This window comes from Acanthochromis polyacanthus, chromosome 20, assembly GCF_021347895.1.
Source record: "Acanthochromis polyacanthus isolate Apoly-LR-REF ecotype Palm Island chromosome 20, KAUST_Apoly_ChrSc, whole genome shotgun sequence".
Lineage (NCBI taxonomy): Eukaryota > Metazoa > Chordata > Actinopteri > Pomacentridae > Acanthochromis > Acanthochromis polyacanthus.
In genome coordinates this window covers 30,133,506-30,154,741 of record NC_067132.1, presented here as the reverse complement: position 1 = coordinate 30,154,741, position 21,236 = coordinate 30,133,506, and the positions used below count along the sequence as shown (strand labels likewise).

The 21,236-nt window shown below is 37.0% G+C and overlaps 1 protein-coding gene across 1 annotated transcript in view; it reads right to left on the bottom strand.

The window, feature by feature from the left end:
- LOC110947124 (nebulin-like) overlaps positions 1-21,236 on the bottom strand; it is a 74,524-nt gene that overhangs the window by 37,259 nt on the left and 16,029 nt on the right. The window contains exons 10-33 of the mRNA XM_051940470.1: positions 20,606-20,713; positions 20,415-20,525; positions 20,193-20,303; positions 19,264-19,374; positions 18,173-18,283; positions 17,987-18,097; positions 17,800-17,910; positions 12,376-12,483; positions 10,883-10,993; positions 10,694-10,804; positions 9,924-10,034; positions 8,032-8,142; positions 7,839-7,949; positions 7,174-7,284; positions 6,026-6,136; positions 5,377-5,481; positions 5,157-5,267; positions 4,045-4,155; positions 3,855-3,965; positions 3,031-3,141; positions 2,840-2,950; positions 2,641-2,751; positions 1,166-1,270; positions 976-1,083 (exon numbers count right to left, since the gene is read on the bottom strand). Coding sequence (XP_051796430.1) covers positions 976-1,083; positions 1,166-1,270; positions 2,641-2,751; positions 2,840-2,950; positions 3,031-3,141; positions 3,855-3,965; positions 4,045-4,155; positions 5,157-5,267; positions 5,377-5,481; positions 6,026-6,136; positions 7,174-7,284; positions 7,839-7,949; positions 8,032-8,142; positions 9,924-10,034; positions 10,694-10,804; positions 10,883-10,993; positions 12,376-12,483; positions 17,800-17,910; positions 17,987-18,097; positions 18,173-18,283; positions 19,264-19,374; positions 20,193-20,303; positions 20,415-20,525; positions 20,606-20,713 — 2,643 coding nt within the window. The remainder of the gene's footprint in view (positions 1-975; positions 1,084-1,165; positions 1,271-2,640; positions 2,752-2,839; positions 2,951-3,030; positions 3,142-3,854; positions 3,966-4,044; positions 4,156-5,156; positions 5,268-5,376; positions 5,482-6,025; positions 6,137-7,173; positions 7,285-7,838; positions 7,950-8,031; positions 8,143-9,923; positions 10,035-10,693; positions 10,805-10,882; positions 10,994-12,375; positions 12,484-17,799; positions 17,911-17,986; positions 18,098-18,172; positions 18,284-19,263; positions 19,375-20,192; positions 20,304-20,414; positions 20,526-20,605; positions 20,714-21,236) is intronic.

Genomic DNA, 21,236 nt, shown 5'->3' with positions numbered 1-21,236 from the left:
AATAGACAGGAAGTACAAAGTTTGACATAAAAATTTGAAATTTAAGTATAAGAAGTGGAATTTTGAGATACAAATTCTAAATTCAGAGTAAAAAGTCTAAATATTGAAATACAATGTTAAAATTCAGAGAAAAAAACTAAAATTTTTTAGATAAAACCTGAGATAAAACTTGAAATTCAGACAAAAAAGTCAGAAATGTGAGATAAAAATTTCATATTTTAAGATATAAAGTGAGATTCTTGAAATAAAATCTTGAAATTCAGAGATAAAAAGCCAGGATTTTTAGATAAAAACTTGAAATTCGGAGATAAAATCCAGAATTTTCAGATAAAATCTCTAAATCCACAAATTACAAAGTCTAAATATTGAAATAAAATCTTAAAATTCAGAAATTAAAAACTATTAATTTTGAGATAAAACTGAGATAAAACTTAAAATTCAGAGATAAAAAGTCAAAAATGTGAGATAAAAATTTTAAATTTTGAGATATAAAGTGAGATTCTTGAGATAAAATCTTGAAATTCAGAGATAAAAAGCCAGGATTTTCAGATAAACACTTGAAATTCAAGTATAAGAAGTCAAAATTTTGAGGAAAAACTCAAAATTTAAACATAAAATAAAGATAGTGGGATAAAAAATTTTAAATTCAGAGATGAAATCCAGAATTTTCAGATCAAATCTCTAAATCCACAGAATAAAAAGTCTAAATATTGAAATGAAAGCTTGAAATAAATTTTGACAGAAAAACTAGAAATGAAGACACAAAAAGCCAAAAATCTGAGATAAAAAGTTGAAATTCAGAGATATAAAGTCAAAATTTTTAGATACAATCTTAAAATTCAGAGATAAGAAGTTGATATTTTGACATTAAAACTTGGAATTTAAGTATAAGAGGTTTGAGATAAAGACTCTAAATTCAGAGATTAGAAAGCCTAAATCTTGAGATTTAAATTGAAATTCACAGATACTCCTCACCTCGCTGTGGGTCTCGGCCATTTCTTTGACAAACTGAGTCTCCAGAGTTTCAGGCAGCAGCGAGTACAGAGAGTTGGAAAGATCCTCTTTGTCCTTCTTGTACTTTGACTGGAAAGGAAATAAAAAACGGTGAAGAGACGAACCTGGAGGTGAAGTTTCCAGCGAGAATCAGAAAAAGAAGTGGCTGCACCTCGCTCTGGATCTCCGACATCTGTTTGGCAAAATGCATCTCTGCTGTTTCAGGCAGGAGGCGGTAAAGAGGCGCCTCCTTCTTACCGGCCTCCTTATACTTGACCTGCAACACAACAACACAACACCACCACGATTACGACAGACAGCGAGCAGCACAATCACACTGAGCACAGCATGGACTCAAAGTGAAGGAGACGCAAAAAAAGAGGCATGAATGACACAAAGAGAGACAAAAGTACACAAAAGCAACACAAAAAGATTTTAAAATGACACAAGAAGAGACAAAAGTACACAAAAGCAACACAAAAAGATTTTAAAATGACACAAAAAGAGACAAAAGTACACAAAAGCAAAACAAAAAGATTTTAAAATGACACAAAAAAGAGACAAAAGTACACAAAAGCAACACAAAAAGATTTTAAAATGACACAAAAAAGACAAAAGTACACAAAAGCAACACAAAAAGATTTTAAAATGACACAAAAATAGACAAAAGTACACAAAAGCAACACAAAAAGATTTTAAAATGACACAAAAAGAGACAAAAGTACACAAAAGCAACACAAAAAGATTTTAAAATGACACAAAAAAGACAAAAGTACACAAAAGCAACACAAAAAGATTTTAAAATGACACAAAAAGAGTCAAAAGTACACAAAAACATTTTAAAATGACACAAAAAAGTGGTAGACATGACAGGAAAATGGCAAAATAAAAAAGCAAAAATGACACAAAAAATGCAAAAATAACACAAAACGTAAAATTTACACGACACAAAGACAGTAATATGACAAAAACAATGTCAAACTCCAAAAAAATGCATTTTGAGTGCTGCAGGAGCACTGGGAGCAGAGTACCACTGCACAAAGACAAAAAACTGCAAAATAAAACTTGTAAAGCCACAAAAATAACAAATAATGACACAAAATGATGTAAAAATTACACAACAATTACACAAAAAGACAAAGACACAAAAATGACAAACAAGATGTAAAATTGCACCAAAATTACTCAAAAGATGTGACAAAAAAATGCGTTACAAATGCTGCAGGAGCACTGGCAGCAGGGTATCACTGCACAATGATGGGAAGAAGGACCAAGAATGATACAGAAAGGTTCAAAAGGACACGAAAACAACATAAAAAGACAGAAAAGACACAAAACAAAACACAAGATGCAAAAGATAGAGAGAAAAAATACACAAAATACACAAAAATGTGTTCAACATGTTGCAGGAACACTGGCAGCAGAGCATCACTGCACCGCAAAATGACTCAACAAGACGTTACAATTACACAAAAAATGACACAAAAAGATGTGTTGCAGGTGCTGCAGGAGCACTGGGAGCAGAGCAGCACTGCACTACTGTGTGGGCCAAATTTAAAACTGTTTTTTGACTTTTCCGGGCTCTTGAACTTTCTCTGACTCGCTGCAGCACCTGAACAACCAATCAGCAGCCGGAGGAGGCGTCACCTGACTCTGGAGCTCCGTCACCTCTTTGGCCAGTTCTGTCTGCAGAGTCTGAGGAAGGCTGGAGAACAACGTGGACGAAAGCTCCTTCTGGACGTCCTCCTTGTACTTCACCTGTAGAGACGCTGTTTTCATTTCTATGCTTTTATTTTCTCCTCAAAGGTCAAAATAAACGATGCAGCGTTGTGAGCATGCTCAGTACCTGGCTCTGGATGTGTGACGCCTGCTTGGCATGTTGAGTTTCCAGAGTTTCGGCCATCACGGAGTACAAACAGCTGCCGGCCTCCTGCCTCCTGGACTTCTTATAGTTGGTCTGGAAACGGGTTTTAGATTTGTTTACCTTCTCCTGCTGCGTACGGATTCTTAGATGCTGTCGTGTTTGCTTCATCTCACCTCACTCTGCAGCTCAGACACACTTTTAGCAAACTTGGTTTCAGCCGTTTCTGGCAGCTGAGAGTAGAAACTCTGAGAGAGGCTCTTCATGCCGTCCTCCTTGTACTTATTCTACAGACGGAGGACAGAAACAAACAGGTTGAGCCATTTCACATCAATAGAAATGATTATTTTAGCATCCTGAAAGTAAGACAAGTCAGCATTTAGCTAGTGCATCTTACACTAGAAAAATGTCCCTCTCAAAACAAGGAAAAAAAACTTATTTCAAGGAACTTTTACTCTGAAATAAGTGGAAAAATCTGCCAATAGAACAAGTGAAAAATGGCTTGGTAAGACTTCTTGAAATAACATATAATGTTTAGATCTTAAAATTAGCTCTGAAAACATATTCTAAGCTGTATTTTACCAGGATTGTCAAGCTTAGATGTCTTAACCCTCTTGTTTCCTCATTTACGGGCACCAAAAAATATTGTTGCCTTGTCTGAAAAAAATCCAAAAATTCAGCAAAAAAATTCTCCAAATTTATTAAAAAAATTGCAAAACCTTCAGGAAGAAAATTCTTAAAAGTTTCCCTTAAAATATTTTTTTTAAAGAAAAAACTACTTTGGCAAGAAATAAATATTTTAAAATATATAAAAATTGTAAATATTTTCAAAAAAATGAAAAAAATCTGACAAAAACCTCCTAAAAATATCTAAAGTGATTACATATATCAGTAAAACCTCGAATATTTTCTTTAAGAACATGTTCTGTAAATAAATATCTGAATGAATAAAGAAAACAGATTCTTCATAAATCGTGCTGTATTTGCAGAACAAACTTACTTGACTCTGCATGTCGCCGACCTCTCGAGCGAACTGGGTTTCCAGCGTTTCTGGCAGCTGGTGGTAAACCGGACACGGCAAATCCTTCTTCACCGCCTCTTTGTACAAAATCTGCAAGACAACATCTGGACTTTTACAGCCAGGAGAAAACAGCTGCTGACAGCCAGTGTTTTAGCTTCCAGATGTGTACCTGACTCTGCAGCTGTGAAGCCTCTTTAGCATGTTGAGTCTCCAGAGTCTCAGGCAGTCGGTGATACAAAGACGAGGATTTCTGCTTCTGACTGGCCTCTTTGTATTTGGCCTGTAAAACACAAAGAAAGTTTAGAATTCATGAACAAAACTCGTGTTTATTAGAACCGTTTGATTCTCACTTTTGGTGACTCATCAACCAATTTTTAAATCACAACCAAAACTTTTGGATTCTCAAAAAGTTTAGATTTGCAAACAAAACTTTTTAACTCGTAAACAAAATTTCTGGATTCACAAGAAAAATTGTTTTGAATTTAAAAACAAAACTTCTGGATTTGCAAAGAAACCGTGTGGATTTAGAAACTAACATTTTGGATTTGCAAACAAATTTTTTTCATTTCCAAAACATAACTTTGTGTTTGAAAAATAATGTTTCAGATTGTCAAACAAAAATGTGGGATTCTCAAAGAAAACAAAACCTTTGGCTTCATCGACAACATTTTTGGATTCATGAACAAAACTTTTGCATTAGTTCAACCTTTTTGTTTCTCAAATAAAATGTTTAAACTTTTGGATTCCCAATAAAACTTTCCATATGAAAAATGATATTTGTGAATTCAGAAACAAAAGTTTTGGATTTGTGAACAAAAAAATTGCGTTTGAATGACTTAAAATGGAATAAAACGCTGGTGGCTGCTTATCTCTTTCTGTATATATTTACATTCCCAAAAATACTGCAATAAACCCAGATTTTATCCACCGTCTGCAGGTTTTTGAATGCAGAGATTACTAGGGCTGGACCCGAATATCCGAATATCATTTTCTACGGCGGTATCCGGATATTAATGTTGGTATCCGAATAATCCGGATATTCGTGTTTAATAGGGCCTGAATATCCGGAGGCCAGAAACCACTCTTCGGGCCACCCTAGAGATTACGACGTTCTAATTCGTCATGATTAACTTCTACAGTCAAAGAGCAGAGCCAGACAGAAGCGTGGGAAGACGGGATAATTTCATCTCCCAACAGACTGAATGTTAGACCTCATTCATGCGTGAAGATAATCTAGTTTTCCTGTAACTCTGACGGTTGGTTGAGCGCTCGGCCGCCCACCTCGCTCTGCATCTCCGTCAGCTCTTTAGCGTGTTGGGTGTCCGGGGTGTCAGCCAGAACCGAGTACAGGTTCACGCTCAGCTCCTTCCTGCCGTCTTCTTTGTACTTGACCTAGTGATGAAAGCAGACGGAGGTTCATGAAGCCTCACAGTGCAGATACTGAGATGTAAACAGAGATGAAGACGGTTCCTGCGTTTCCCCTGCAGGCTGAGCATCGTACCTCGCTGAGCATCTCCGTCTGCTGTCGGGCAAACCGGGTGTCGATGGTTTCTGGCATCAGGTGGTAAAAACTGGAGGCGTCGCTCTTCGGACTCCTGTACTTGAGCTGGAGGAGAAAAGATTAAAGCAGCAGAAAATGAAACAATCGGTTCAGTTTGTTTAGTTTAAGAATCTGTTAAGTGAGAGTTTTTACAGTCATGAGCTCAAAGAAAAGGATCAAGGGAATCTGTCAGCAAAAATTTGGGATTTGCAAAGAAAACTTGCAGATTTGCACACAGAAAACTTTGCAGTTTGCAAATATAACTTTGATTTTGCAGAAATAATGTTGACTAGTAAAAACTTAACCTGTTTAGATTCTCAAATAAAACTTTTGGATTCTGAAACAAAAACATTAGATATGCAAAAAAAAAAAAACTTTTTCATTTCCAAATAAACCTTTGAAATAAACTTTGGGATTAGCATCAAAATGTTGGGTTAAAAAACAAAATGTGTGATTTGTCAACATTACTTTTGGCTTCAGAAACAAAACTTTTGAAATCACGACTCGAACGTTTAGATTCACAAAGAAAACACAAAGTGCTTGTGCCTTTGTCACTAATGCAAACTTGTAAATAAAGTGAAATAAAGCAGTGAGCAGGTTTTTCTTTTACCTGACTCTGCAGCTCTGAAGCCTCTTTAGCGTGTCGAGTCTCCAGAGTCTCAGGAAGAGTCGAGTACAGAGAGCTCATCGCTGCTTTCTTTCCTGCTTCTTTGTACTTCATCTGAACACAAAAACACAGACTTCTTGTTTTCAGCTGCTTTGGGTCGTTCAGTGCCAACTCATGTCTGGGATTTTCTTTAAAAATACTGTAAAAGCTTTTTTTTTAAAATTATATATTTTTAAAACTATTTTATTTCTAATTATGTATCTATTTTTTAATTATTTATCTATCTCTCTATTTATTTATTTATTTATTTTGTTGTTACTATTATTACAATTATTATTATTATTATATTATCTACTTAGCTTTTTTATTATTTATTTATGTATTTATTTATTATTATTATTATTAATTTTTTGATGATAAGACAGCAATATGTATATAAATTATGTACACAAAAGTAAACGATACATGTATGTGTTGTGTATTAAAATAAAAAAAAAATAATTTAAAAAATACAGTGAAAGCTGAAAATTAATCCTAAAGCTGTAGTAGAATTCAGTAAAACCCTCAGAGATGAAACCAAAAACTGTTAGAATCACAAATAAAATGTTTGGATCTGCAAATTAAACCCTAGAATGAGCAAAAAAAAATGTAAAAAGGATCTGCACAAACCAAACTTTTGCAATCACAAATAAAACTTTCAGATACATAAACAACAACAAACGACACTTTTGGATTAGCAGCATAAAATTCTGGATTGGAAACAAAACTTTATTTAATTTTAAGGTTCCAAAACAAAAATTTGGGATTTTCAAATTAAAACCTTTTGGATTAATTTCAGGTAGTTTTTAATAACAATGTTGAACAAATTTTAAATCTCTTTGAAATACTTGTGAGTCATTTTATCAATTTTAATGCTGCATGAAAATGCCCAATAATTTTGGACATTTTCATGCAGCAAGTTGAGAAAACTGAAGATCTAGAGGACTTAGTCCTGGATTTCAGCAGGTAAACTTTACTAAATTCTTTGAGGACGTCCGGCTGTCTTTCTCCCTTTGTCCTTTAAATAGGGTCTCTGCTGCTGGTTACTGCTCTAGTTTCTCCTGTAACCATGCTGTGTCCACAGGTAAAGGTGAGTTAGCTCCACTGCTCACCTCACTCTGCAGCTCAGAAACTGTCTTAGCAAACTGAGTCTCGGTGGTTTGTGGCAGCTGAGAGTAAAAACTCTGCGACAGATTCCTCCTGCTGTCCTCCTTGTACTTGTTCTGGAAGAGACGGACACAGGAAGGATTCATAAACAGTTCAAAAGAAACCTTTGGATCCGCAAACAACACTTTGCAATTTACAACCAAAAAATTTAGGTGTTCACAAACAAACTTTCTGGATTCTCAAATTACACTTCGGGATTCACAAAAAATTTTGGACTCGCAAACAAAACTTGAGAGTTTTTTTAAGAAGCTTTGAGTCTTTTAGGGCAGGTTTTAGATGTTTATACAACTTTTTAAGCTTTTTGGGCAAATTCTGGGGCAAATTTTGCATCATTTATGACCATTTTTAAGAATTTCAGGCTGAAACAGCTCGGCTTTTAAGCTTTTGGGCAAATTCTCATTTCTGGGCAAATTGTGAATCATTTTAGACTAATTTAGAGTAATTTTGGTCCAGTTTTAGTAATTTTAGACAACTTTGGAGTCATTCTGGGGCAAATTTTCAAGAATTTATGACAATTTCAGGTGGAAACAGCGCAGTTAGGAGAGCTACTTTGGGTTTCTCTTGGTACTGATAAAATCAATCGTCAGGGACATATTGTTGTTTTATTTACCTCGCTCTGCATGTCGGTCATCTCTCTGGCGAAGCTGGTTTCTGAAGTGTCGGGCAGAGCGGCGTACAGCGAGCTGGACATCTCCTTCTTACCGTCCTCCTTGTACTTGATCTGTGGAAAACATTCACCTTATTGTTCGTGATGCAGCAGGACGTTGTTCTGGTAAATAAACAGGAAGTAAACATAAGATGACCTGACTGAGCAGCTCTGCAGCTTCTTTAGCGTGTTGCGTCTCCATGGTTTGAGGCATGACGGAGTAAAGGCAGCTGCTCACGTCTTTCTTACCCCCCTCCTTGTACTTGGTCTGAAATTTAAACAGAAAACATCTAATATCGGTCTAATATCAGTCTAATATTGGTCTAATATCAGTTTAATATCAGTCTGATATTGGTCTAATATCAGTTTAATATCGGTCAAATATCTGTCTAATATCAGTTTCATATCAGTCTAATATAGGTCTAATATCAGTTTAATATCGGTCTAATATAGGTCTAATATCAGTTTAATATCGGTCTATTATCGGTCTAATATCAGTCTAATATTGGTCTAATATTGGTCTAATATCGGTTTAATATCAGTTTAATATCGGTTTAATATCAGTCTAATATCGGTTTAATATCGGTCTAATATTGGTCTAATATCGGTGTAATATCAGTTTAATATCGGTCTACTATCGGTCAAATATCAGTCTAATATCAGTCTAATATCGGTCTAATATCGGTCTAATATCAGTTTATTATCAGCGGTGCAGAGCCGACTTCCTGTCTGATGGACTAAATTCTGCTGTTTTTACACCTTTTTGCCCTGGTTTCGGCTGTTAGTTTGGCCAGTTTTAAACGGCTTCTGAATCATTCTGTAAAATCTGTGAGTTACATTCTTAATTTAGGAGAACATTAGACTGAAGATCTCACTTTTGAGCCATTTTGGACAAATTTTACATCTTGCTCGTAGGTTTCAAACATTTTAAATGAGTTCTGAAGCTTTTTGGACAAATTTTGAGTCCTTTGGGGCATATTTTGAGTTATGAAAGACTAATTTAGAGTCATTTTGGTGAGGTTTTAGACATTCTAAATATGTTCTAAGCTTTTAAGACAACTTTTGAATCATTTGGGTCAGGTTTAATTCATTTTAGACACGTTTTGAACAAATCTGGAGTCATTTTTGACTACTTTAGGGAATTGGGAGAAATTTTGCCTCATTCAAGACAACTTTTGAGTCATTTTGGCCAGGTTCTGGTGATTTTAGACAACTTTTAAACCTTTTTTGGACAATTCTGAGTGATTTTGGACATTTTTTGACTGTTTATGAGTAGTTTTTAAATATCTTTGGACAACTTTTAAGTAATTTCAGACTAATTTTAAGTAATTTTGGTCAGTTATTGAATGTCTTGGGATGATTTTTAACCCTAACCCTGGACAATTCTCAGTAATTTTGGACAAATTTTGAGTCATTTCAGACTAATTTAGAGTCGTTATTGTCAGGTTTTAGCAATTTAGGATAACTTTGCAGTCATGTTGGTCAAGTTTTAATAATTTTAGACAAGTTTTGAAGCTTTTCGGACAAATTTGACGTAATTCTGGGGCATATGTTGAGTCATTTTAGACAGTTTTTGAGTCAGTTTGGTCACATGTTAGCAGTTTAAGACAACATTTTGAGTGATTTCGGTCAGGTTTTAGTCATTTTAGACAAGTTGTGAAGCTTTCTGAACAAATCTGAGTGACTTTAGACAACTTTTCATTATTTATGGATGATTTTTAAGTAATTTCAGACTAATTTTAAGTCACTCTGGGCATTCACTGAATCCTTTGGGGTGAATTTTAAGTCGCTTTGAGATGTTTTAGACAAACTGAGGGTCATTTTGTGGACTGAGAGGCTGAAACATCTCAGTAAGCAGAGCATTAGACTGAAAACAGTGGTGTTTGCTATATGACTGCATCTGTCTGCTTATTGTGAGGAGTTTTATTCTTGTTTTCAGGCTCTGATGAGGAGAAAGACTTTACTGTGTGAGGACGAGCGGAGGACTCTGTAGAATAAAATAACGTCTTAGTCCTGATAACAAAGCGGAGGAAAACGCTTCTCCTGTACCTCGCTCTGCAGCTCTGACAGCTGTTTGGCCAGCTGTGTCTCTGTGGTTTCTGCCAGCTGATGGAACAAACTGCTGTGGATCTTCTGCTTCAGACCTTCTTTATACTTCACCTGCAGGACAGAAGAGGAGGTTTTTCTTTATTAAATCAGTTTTAGTGTATTTCTGGATGTTTTAAAGCAGATTTAGATCAGATTTAGTGTATTTCTGGATGTTTTAGAGCAGTTTTAGTGTATTTCTGGATGTTTTAAAGCAGATTTAGATCAGATTTAGTGTATTTCTGGATGTTTTAAAGCAGACTAATGTATTTCTGGGCGTTTTAAAGCAGATTTAGATCAGATTTAGTGTATTTCTGGGTGTTTTAAAGCAGATTTAGATCAGATTTAGTGTATTTCTGGACGTTTTAAAGCAGATTTAGATCAGATTTAGTGTATTTCTGGATGTTTTAGAGCAGATTTAGATCAGATTTAGTGTATTTCTGGATGTTTTAGAGCAGATTTAGTGTATTTCTGGGCATTTTAAAGCAGATTTAGATCAGATTTAGTGTATTTCTGGGTGTTTTAAAGCAGATTTAGATCAGATTTAGTGTATTTCTGGACGTTTTAAAGCAGATTTAGATCAGTTTTAGTGTATTTCTGGATGTTTTAGAGCAGATTTAGTGTATTTCTGGATGTTTTAGATCAGATTTAGTGTATTTCTGGATGTTTTAGATCAGTTTTAATGTATTTCTGGGCATCTTAAAGCAGCAGGAAGCGATGAATTCTGACTCCACCTCACTCTGCAGGTCTGAAGCTTCTCTGGCGTGTCGAGTGTCGAAGGTTTCCGGCAGCAGAGAGTAAAGGTTGACGTTCATCTCCTTCTTGCCGTCTTCTTTATATTTAACCTGCAAACAAAGCGACTTTAAGCAACCAGCAGCTGAACTTCTTCCCCTCACAGTCGTCATTTTATTTGCTCTTCTGACCTCGCTGAGCAGCTCAGAGACTTCCTTGGCGTGGACGGTGTCGATGGTTTCCGGCAGCCGGTGGAACAAACAGGAGGAAAGTCCAGACTTCAGGGCCGAGCGGTACTTCAGCTGAACACCAGCAAAGATCAGTTATTAAAAAAAAACAACAGGAAAGAAAAGGTCTGACACATTTTAGACATGTTTTACAGAGATTTTTGGTCATTTAAGGCAAATTTTGAGTCGCCTTGGTCAGATTTTAGACATTTAGAGAAGTTTTGAAATCTTTTTGGCAAAGTTTTAATTCATTTTGGTGAAATTTTTGTCATTTAAAACAACTTGTGAATAATTTTTGGCAAATTTGGAGTCATTCTGGTGAGGATCTACACATTTTAGATAAGTTTTGAAACTTTTTGGACAAATTTGGAGTGAAATGTTGAGTATTTGAGCCAATTTTGAGTCATTTACACAAATTTTGAATCATTTTGGGCAAATTCTGAATAAGTTTAGACTGATTTAGAGTCGTTTTGGTCATGTTTTTGTCCTTCTAGACAAATTTTGAGTGATTTAAGGTAACGTTTGGGTAATTTTGGTCAAGTTTTAGCCATTTCAGAGAGGTTCTGAAGCTTTTTAGACAAGTTTTAAGTCTTTCCGGGCAAATTTTGACTGATTTAAGACAAACTTTGTGTCATTTTGGTCAAGTTGCTGTCATTTAAGACAACATTTTCAGCAAATTTTGAGATATTATAATTAGTTATAGTTAAATATTCAAATTTAAGTTTTTGTAACTGTGTTTAAAATCATTTTTTGTGAATACAATGAGTATCCGAGCTGATTTTGACTCTTTTAAGACAATCTTTGAGTCCTTTTGGTCAGTTTTTGTAATTTTTGACAACTTTGGAGTAATTTTAGTGTGCATTTTTAGATCTTAAAGCTTTGAAGCTGTTTTGAATTAGTTTTGGGAAAATTTTGAGTCATTTCAGGCTAAATCTCAGTTATTTTGGATATTTTTAGACATTTTAGACACATTTTGAAGCTTTTTGGACAAATTTTGCGTAATTTTAGGCCGATTTTGAATCATTTAACACAAATTTTGTGTCATTTTGCTTAAGTTGTAGACATCTGTAGACAATTTTTGATCTTTTTGGTCACATTTTTGTCATTTTAGACAACTTTTGAGTCATTTTTAGATATTTTGTGAAGCTTTTTGGATGCATGCTGAGTCATTCTGGGCAAAATTGAGTTATGTTAGAAAACTTTGGAGACAGTTTAGACAAGTGTTGAAACTTTTTGATCAACTTTTGAGTCATTTTTGTCGAGACACTTTTCACACAATAGCATGAAAAAGTTCTTGTTATTCACGTTATTACGACTTATAAACTCAACGTTCCGACATTAAAACATGGAATGCTGCGTGTTTTAATGTAACTTTTAAAATCTCCCATGTCTGCAGTAGCTCTGTATTAAACAGTCTGTGTGAGAGGTTCTGCAGGTATTTTTCTTTCGGTTTTTACCTCGCTCTGCAGCTCAGAAGCCTCTTTAGCGTGCAGCGTCTCCAGAGTTTCAGGCAGAGTGGAGTACAGAGAGCTGGACACGTCCTTCTTCCCCTTTTTGTACTTCATCTAAAATTAATGCAGCCAAACGTTACGTCGAGTTTTCAGGCCAAGAACGAGGAAAGAGGCAAAAAGTCCAGCCGGGAGGAAACAGTAATCTGTGGCGTGTTTTCTGCAAAAATATGACAATTTATAAAGACTCTAAACTGAGAATACCGAGATTATTAAGATGATTCGTCATTGTATTCAACCTGTAATCCAGTAATAGTGTTTTTAACTGCAGCTGAAAGAGTCCCAGCGCTCACAACAAAGTAAAAACGCTCCATTTAAAAGCAAAAGCACTGCATGAAAAACCCTACTGCAGCCAAGACCAGATCCAGAGAAAATCAATCCAAAACCAACTCTAAATCACATCCAAACCCAGGAGAACCAAGACTGAAACCAAACATGAACCAGTCCCAAGAAAGTCCAGAACCAGTCCAACATCCAGTCTGAAACCAGTCCAGAAAACATCTGAAACCAGGACCAGAAAACATCTGAAACCAGGACCTAAAAACATCTGAAACCAGGACCTAAAAACATCTGAAACCAGGATCAAAAAACATCTGAAACCAGGACCAAAAAACATCTGAAACCAGTCCAGAAAACATCTGAAACCAGACCAGAAAACATCTGAAACCAGGACCAAAAAACATCTGAAACCAGGACCAAAAAACATCTGAAACCAGGACCTAAAAACATCTGAAACCAGGACCAAAAAACATCTGAAACCAGGATCAAAAAACATCTGAAACCAGGACCAAAAAACATCTGAAACCAGACCAGAAAACATCTGAAACCAGACCAGAAAACATCTGAAACCAGGACCAAAAAACATCTGAAACCAGGACCAAAAAACATCTGAAACCAGACCAAAAAACATCTGAAACCAGACCAGAAAACATCTGAAACCAGACCAGAAAACATCTGAAACCAGACCAGAAAACATCTGAAACCAGGACCAAAAAACATCTGAAACCAGGACCAAAAAACATCTGAAACCAGGACCAAAAAACATCTGAAACCAGTCCAGAAAACATCTGAAACCAGACCAGAAAACATCTGAAACCAGGACCAAAAAACATCTGAAACCAGGACCAAAAAACATCTGAAACCAGGACCTAAAAACATCTGAAACCAGGACCAAAAAACATCTGAAACCAGGATCAAAAAACATCTGAAACCAGGACCAAAAAACATCTGAAACCAGTCCAGAAAACATCTGAAACCAGGACCAAAAAACATCTGAAACCAGGACCAAAAAACATCTGAAACCAGACCAAAAAACATCTGAAACCAGACCAGAAAACATCTGAAACCAGACCAGAAAACATCTGAAACCAGACCAGAAAACATCTGAAACCAGGACCAAAAAACATCTGAAACCAGGACCAAAAAACATCTGAAACCAGACCAGAAAACATCTGAAACCAGGACCAAAAAACATCTGAAACCAGACCAAAAAACATCTGAAACCAGACCAGAAAACATCTGAAACCAGACCAGAAAACATCTGAAACCAGGACCTAAAAACATCTGAAACCAGGACCTAAAAACATCTGAAACCAGGACCAAAAAACATCTGAAACCAGTCCAGAAAACATCTGAAACCAGACCAGAAAACATTTGAAACCAGGACCTAAAAACATCTGAAACCAGGACCAAAAAACATCTGAAACCAGGACCAAAAAACATCTGAAACCAGGACCAAAAAACATCTGAAACCAGTCCAGAAAACATCTGAAACCAGACCAGAAAACATCTGAAACCAGTCCAGAAAACATCTGAAACCAGGACCAAAAAACATCTGAAACCAGGACCTAAAAACATCTGAAACCAGACCAGAAAACATCTGAAACCAGGACCTAAAAACATCTGAAACCAGGACCAAAAAACATCTGAAACCAGTCCAGAAAACATCTGAAACCAGGACCAAAAAACATCTGAAACCAGGACCTAAAAACATCTGAAACCAGGACCAAAAAACATCTGAAACCAGTCCAGAAAACATCTGAAACCAGACCAGAAAACATCTGAAACCAGGACCAAAAAACATCTGAAACCAGTCCAAAAAACATCTGAAACCAGACCAGAAAACATCTGAAACCAGGACCTAAAAACATCTGAAACCAGGACCAAAAAACATCTGAAACCAGTCCAGAAAACATCTGAAACCAGACCAGAAAACATCTGAAACCAGGACCTAAAAACATCTGAAACCAGGACCAAAAAACATCTGAAACCAGTCCAGAAAACATCTGAAACCAGACCAGAAAACATCTGAAACCAGTCCAGAAAACATCTGAAACCAGACCAGAAAACATCTGAAACCAGGACCAAAAAACATCTGAAACCAGGACCAAAAAACATCTGAAACCAGGACCAAAAACATCTGAAACCAGGACCAAAAAACATCTGAAACCAGGACCAAAAAACATCTGAAACCAGACCAGAAAACATCTGAAACCAGGACCAAAATCAGGACCAAAACCAAACCTAAGCTACTAAAGTTAAAGACCTGCTCAGTACAGTCTGAATCCAGTCCAGAAGCACTTGCAGAAAGCCCCAGAGCATGATACCGCCTCCACCATGCCTGATGGTACACACGTGGACAAAATTGTTGGTACCCCTCAGTTAAAGAAGGAAAAACCCACAATTCTCACTGAAATCACTTGAAACTCACAAAAGTAACAATAAATAAAAATGTATTGAAAATTAAATCATCAAAATCAGCCATCACTTTTGAATTGTTGATTAACATAATTATTTAAAAAAAACAAACTAATGAAACAGGCCTGGACAAAAATGATGGTACCCATAACTTAATATTTTGTCGCACAACCTTTTGAGGCAATCACTGCAATTAAACGATTTCTGTATTTGTCAATGAGCGTTCTGCAGCTGTCAACAGGTATTTTGGCCCACTCCTCATGAGCAAACAGCTCCAGTTGTCTCAGGTTTGATGGGTGTCTTCTCCAAATGGCATGTTTCAGCTCCTTCCACATATGTTCAATGGGATTCAGATCTGGGCTCATAGAAGGCCACTTTAGAATAGTCCAACGCTTTTCTCTCAGCCATTCTTGGGTGTTTTTGGCTGTGTGTTTTGGATCGTTGTCCTGTTGGAAGACCCATGACCTGCGACTGAGACCAAGCTTTCTGACACCAGGCAGCACATTTCTCTCCAGAATGCCTTGATAGTCTTCAGATTTCATCGTACCTTGCACACTTTCAAGACACCCTGTGCCAGATGCAGCAAAGCAGCCCCAAAACATTACTGAGCCTCCTCCATGTTTCACCGTAGGGACAGTGTTCTTTTCTTCGTATGCTTGGTTTTTGAGTCTATGAACATAGAGTTGATGTGCCTTACCAAAAAGCTCCAGTTTGGTCTCATCTGTCCAAAGGACATTCTCCCAGAAGCTTTGTGGCTTGTCAACATGCATTTTTGCAAATTCCAGTCTGGCTTTTTTATGAGTTTTTTTCAGCAGTGGTGTCCTCCTTGGTCGTCTCCCATGAAGTCCACTTTGGCTCAAACAATGACGAATGGTGCGATCTGACACTGATGTACCTTGGCCTTGGAGTTCACCTTTAATTTCTTTGGAGGTTGCTCTGGGCTCTTTGGATACAATTCCAACGATCCGTCTCTTCAATTTGTCATCAATTTTCCTCTTGCGGCCACGTCCAGGGAGGTTGGCTACTGTCCCGTGGGTCTTGAACTTCTGAATAATATGAGCCACTGTTGTCACAGGAACTTCAAGCTGTTTAGAGATGGTCTTATAGCCTTTACCTTTAAGATGTTTGTCTATCATTTTTTTCGGATGTCCTGGGACAATTCTCTCCTTCGCTTTCTGTTGTCCATGTTCAGTGTGGTACACACCTTTTCACCAAACAGCAGGGTGACTACTTGTCTCCCTTTAAATAGGCAGACTGACTGATTATGAGTTTGGAAACACCTGTGATGTCAATTAAATGACACACCTGAGTTAATCATGTCACTCTGGTCAAATAGTTTTCAATCTTTTATAGAGGTACCATCATTTTTGTCCAGGCCTGTTTCATTAGTTTGTTTTTTTAAATAATTATGTTAATCAACAATTCAAAAGTGATGGCTGATTTTGATTATTTAATTTTCAATAAATTTTTATTTATTGTTACTTTTGTGAGTTTCAAGTGATTTCAGTGAGAATTGTGGGTTTTTCCTTCTTTAACTGAGGGGTACCAACAATTTTGTCCACGTGTGTAGTTTGGTGTTCTTGGGGTTAAAGGAGAACTTTCTCTCTTCCTGTCTGAGTCTAATGAGTGGATCTAACAGGTTCTATTTAAACTGGTTCAGAGCAGTCAGCAGCTGTAATCACCCACAAGAACCAAAATGTGATGGTGGACGTCATAAATTATCAGCTTTGTTTATTACCTCCGCCAGGAGGATATGTAATCACCGGAGTTTGTTTGTCTGTCCGTCTGTGTGTGTCTGTTTGTCTGTTAACAGCATAACTCAAAAAGCCATGGACGGATTTTCACCAAATTTTTACAGGATGTCCGGAAGAGCACGAGTAAGAATCGATTAGATTTTGGAGGTGATCCGAATTACCGTCTGGATCCAAGAATTTTTTGAAGGTCGAAGGACAATTGAGAGATGGCCACCAGGCGGCCACCGGCCATCTCTCAATTGTACCGACAGAGGTCGCTGCAACGATCCCGGGCGATGGCCGAATCCCCCGCGGCAGGTTCGGGCTTCCCGGGCGAGTCGGGACCGACGAAACGAAGCGGCGGCGATGCGTACGGTACCGTCACACGCGCGCAACGGTACGTGCGTGCAGCGGCGCCGCGTGCAAAACACTGTGCTGTTACACTGTACATGCATGTTATGCTTTCTGCACAAACTGTTGAAACTCAATACAATCCGTCCATGACTTTTTGAGTTATGCTGTTAACAGACAGACGGACAGACAGATGGCCTGGCGGAGGTAGGCGCTCTCCGAGTGCTTTTCTAGTTGTATCTGAACTCATTTTACAATTAAAGATCCCAGTTAGTCTGAACTGAGGCACTTCTGGTGTCATGGAGGGATAGAGAATTCTTAGTTTTTTATTGAATCTGGTGCATTTTTGTCAAATTCTACATAAAAACAAAGTGATTTTGATGAAATATGACAATTTTCAGCTTAGATTTGGTTCATTTTCACTTGTGAGTAGTTTAAGGACAGTTGGAAAGTTGGAAATGTGAAGTTTCTCTTGGTTTCTTCCAGTTTCTGGCTCTGATTAATGGACCGACCACTGACTGATGTCCTGTCATTTTTTCTCGTGGTCAGGTGGACACAACACATCAAATGAAAGCAGTTCTTCCTTCCTCACCTCACTCTGAAGCTCGGCGACGTTTTTAACAAACTGCATCTCAGCGGTTTCCGGCAGCTGACTGTAGATGCTCTGAGAGAGACTCTTCATCCCGTTTTCTTTGTATTTATTCTGTGAAAAGACAAATAAAACACATTGGTTGTTTACTGGTTGTTTCTGGGTGTTTCCAGGTGTGTGTTGTATTTACCTCACTCTGCATGTCGCTCATCTCTCTGACGAAGCTGGTTTCTGTGGTGTTGGGCAGAGTGGAGTACAGTGAGCTGGACATCTCCTTCCTGCCGCCCTCCTTGTACTTGACCTGGTGGAGAGTTTACATTTAATCTTCTCATTTCAGCTGAAGGTGATGCAGCAGAGCTGAAGGTAAAGACGTCACCTCACTGAGCAGCTCGCCGGTTTCTTTGGCGTGTTGCGTCTCCAGAGTTTCCGGCAGCAGAGCGTAAAGGCAGCTGTTCACCTCCTTCCTCCCAGCTTTTTTGTACTTGGTCTGCAGACGTCAACACGACACAAACACTTGTTCGTTACATAAATACGATAAAAATGACATGAAAAGACATTAAAATGATAAGAAAAGACATTAAAATGATAAGAAAAGACATTAAAATGGCGATAAAATGACACAAAGACACAAAAACTACACAAAAAAGATACTAAAAAGACACAAAAAAGACAAAACTAACACAAAAAACGCTATAAGGACACAAAAAGACAAAGATGACAGATCTATAGTAAAATGATCGACTCGAAAACACAAAGACACTAAAATGACACAAAAGACAAAAAAAATAACACAAAAAGACCCTATAATGACACAAAGATAACACAAAATGACACAAACAGACTCAAAATTGACAAAAAAAAGACAAAAATTAGACAAAAATACATTAAAAGGACACAAAACGACACAAAAAATAGACAAATAAGATTCAAAGTTAACACAAAAAGACTCAAAAAACACAAAAAGATTCTAAAATGACACAAAATGACACAGAAATGATGCAAAAAGACAAAACTACACAAAATGATGCTAAAAGTATGCATAAACACACAAAAGTAACACAAAAACATGCTAAAATGACACAAAAAACTCAAAAAGACACAAAACGATGCTAAAATGACAGAACTTTCTGAGTCATTTTAACAACATTTTACGAAATTTCTGTCTTTTTGTCATTTTAGCAAATTTTCCTTTAATTTTCAAGTCTTTTCCTGTCATTTTAGTGTAATTTTACCATCTTTTTGTGTTATAAAGGTTTTTAAAATGACAAAAATGACCCAAAAATCTGCTAAAATGACTACAAAAGACAAAAAATCAGGAAGTCACCAGGATTCTGACTGGCAAACTATCACTATAACACAGTGAAACACTATTTTTAAAGCATGAAAACCTTCTGTTTTCATTCTTTGCTGCCATTATTAAACGTGCTGTTCAGCCTGTTGGAGAAACTGTGGCATCATGTCCTGTACCTCGCTCTGCAGCTCTGACAGCTGTTTGGCCAGCTGTGTCTCTGTGGTTTCTGCCAGCTGATGGAACAAACTGCTCTGGATCTTCTGCTTCAGACCTTCTTTATATTTCAACTGCAAGAGACGAAAGAGAGGATCAATTCCCATGAAAATGCACAGCTTTATCTAGAGCATGTTTTACTCATTAAGACGCTAAAAGGACACAAAGAGACAGTAAAATGCCTCAAAATAATGGTGAAATTACACAAAAAGGCATAAAAATAGCACAAAAGCTCGTTAGAATGACACAAAAATGACAAAAAAGACCCAACATGGTGCTAAAACGACACAAAATAACATAAAAATGACACAAAAGATGACAAATGACGCGAAAAGACAAAAGCGACATAAAAAATGCTAATTTGACACAAAAATACACAAAAAGAAGCTAAAATGCAACAAAACATGCTAAAATGCCATAAAAATCACACGAAAAGATGCTAAAGTGACACAAATGACGCTAAAATGACATAAAAAGATGCTAATATGACACAAAAAATACCCAAAAAGAAGCTAAAATGCAACAAAACCGTGCTAAAATGCCACAAAAATCACATGAAAAGATGCTACAGTGACACAAATGACGCTAAAATGACATAAAAAGATGCTAATATTACACAAAAAATACACAAAAAGAAGCTAAAATGCAACAAAAACGTGCTAAAATGCCACAAAAATCACACAAAAAGATGCTAAAGTGACACAAATGACGCTAAAATGACATAAAAAGATGCTACTATGACACAAAAAATAAAGAGAAGCTAAAATGCAACAAAACCGTGCTAAAATGCCACAAAAATCACATGAAAAGATGCTAAAGTGACACAAATGACGCTAAAATGACATAAAAAGATGCTAAAATGACATTTAAGCTGAGCAAGCCGGCTCTTCACCTCACTCTGCAGATTGGACACCTCTTTAGCGTGTTGGGTGTGGATGGTTTCTGGCAGCAGAGAGTAAAGGTTGATGTTCATCTCCTTCTTCCCGTCTTCTTTATACTTCACCTGCAAACGTCAGCAAACAAATAAAGCATGCATTCAAATGGACAAACGAAGACATTCTTGTAAAAAGGTCAGTCTGAGAGGACCAAACTAATCCTGTCCATGGGTTCGAACCTCGCTGAGAAGCTCTGAGACCTCCTTGGCGTGAGCCGTCTCCAAGGTTTCCGGGAGCAGAGAGTACAGGCAGGAGTTCACGCCTTTCTTACCCGACTCTTTGTACCGCATCTGGAAACAAGGAAGCACGTTCAAGAGGCAGAAAAACCCTAAAGACCTGGACTGTGTGGAGATGGTTCTGGACCTCTCACCTCGCTCTGCAGCTCGGCCACGCTTTTAGCAAACTGGGTCTGGGCGGTTTCTGGGAGCTGAGAGTAGAAGCTCTGAGAGAGGCTCTTCCTGCCCTCCTTGTATTTACTCTGAGAGGAGAAAAGAATGAGTCAGCAGCTCACAGACGACCAGCAGGAAGTAACGATGCTAACAATGCTAACGATGCTAACAATGCTAACGATGCTAACAATGCTAACGATGCAACGGTTTATCTGGATGTATCAAGCCTCTAAAAATCTAAAAAGTAACACAAACAGTTGCTAAAACAAAACTAAAACAACACTAAAACGATGCAAAAAGACAGAAAACGAACATAAAAAGACCCTATAATGACACAAAAAGACAAAAAAACTACACTAAAATGACACAAAACGATGCTAAGATGATGCAAAAAGACACAAAACGGACCAAAAAGACTCAAACATGACACAAAAAGACACAAAAGTTACCAAAAAGACTCAAGTATGACACAAAATGATGCTAAAATGACACAGAAATTAGACAAAAACACACAAAACTAACACAAAAATGCTCAAAAACAACACAAAAAGATGCTAAAATGACACAAACAGATTTTAAAATAACACAAACAGATGCTAAAACGACACAAAC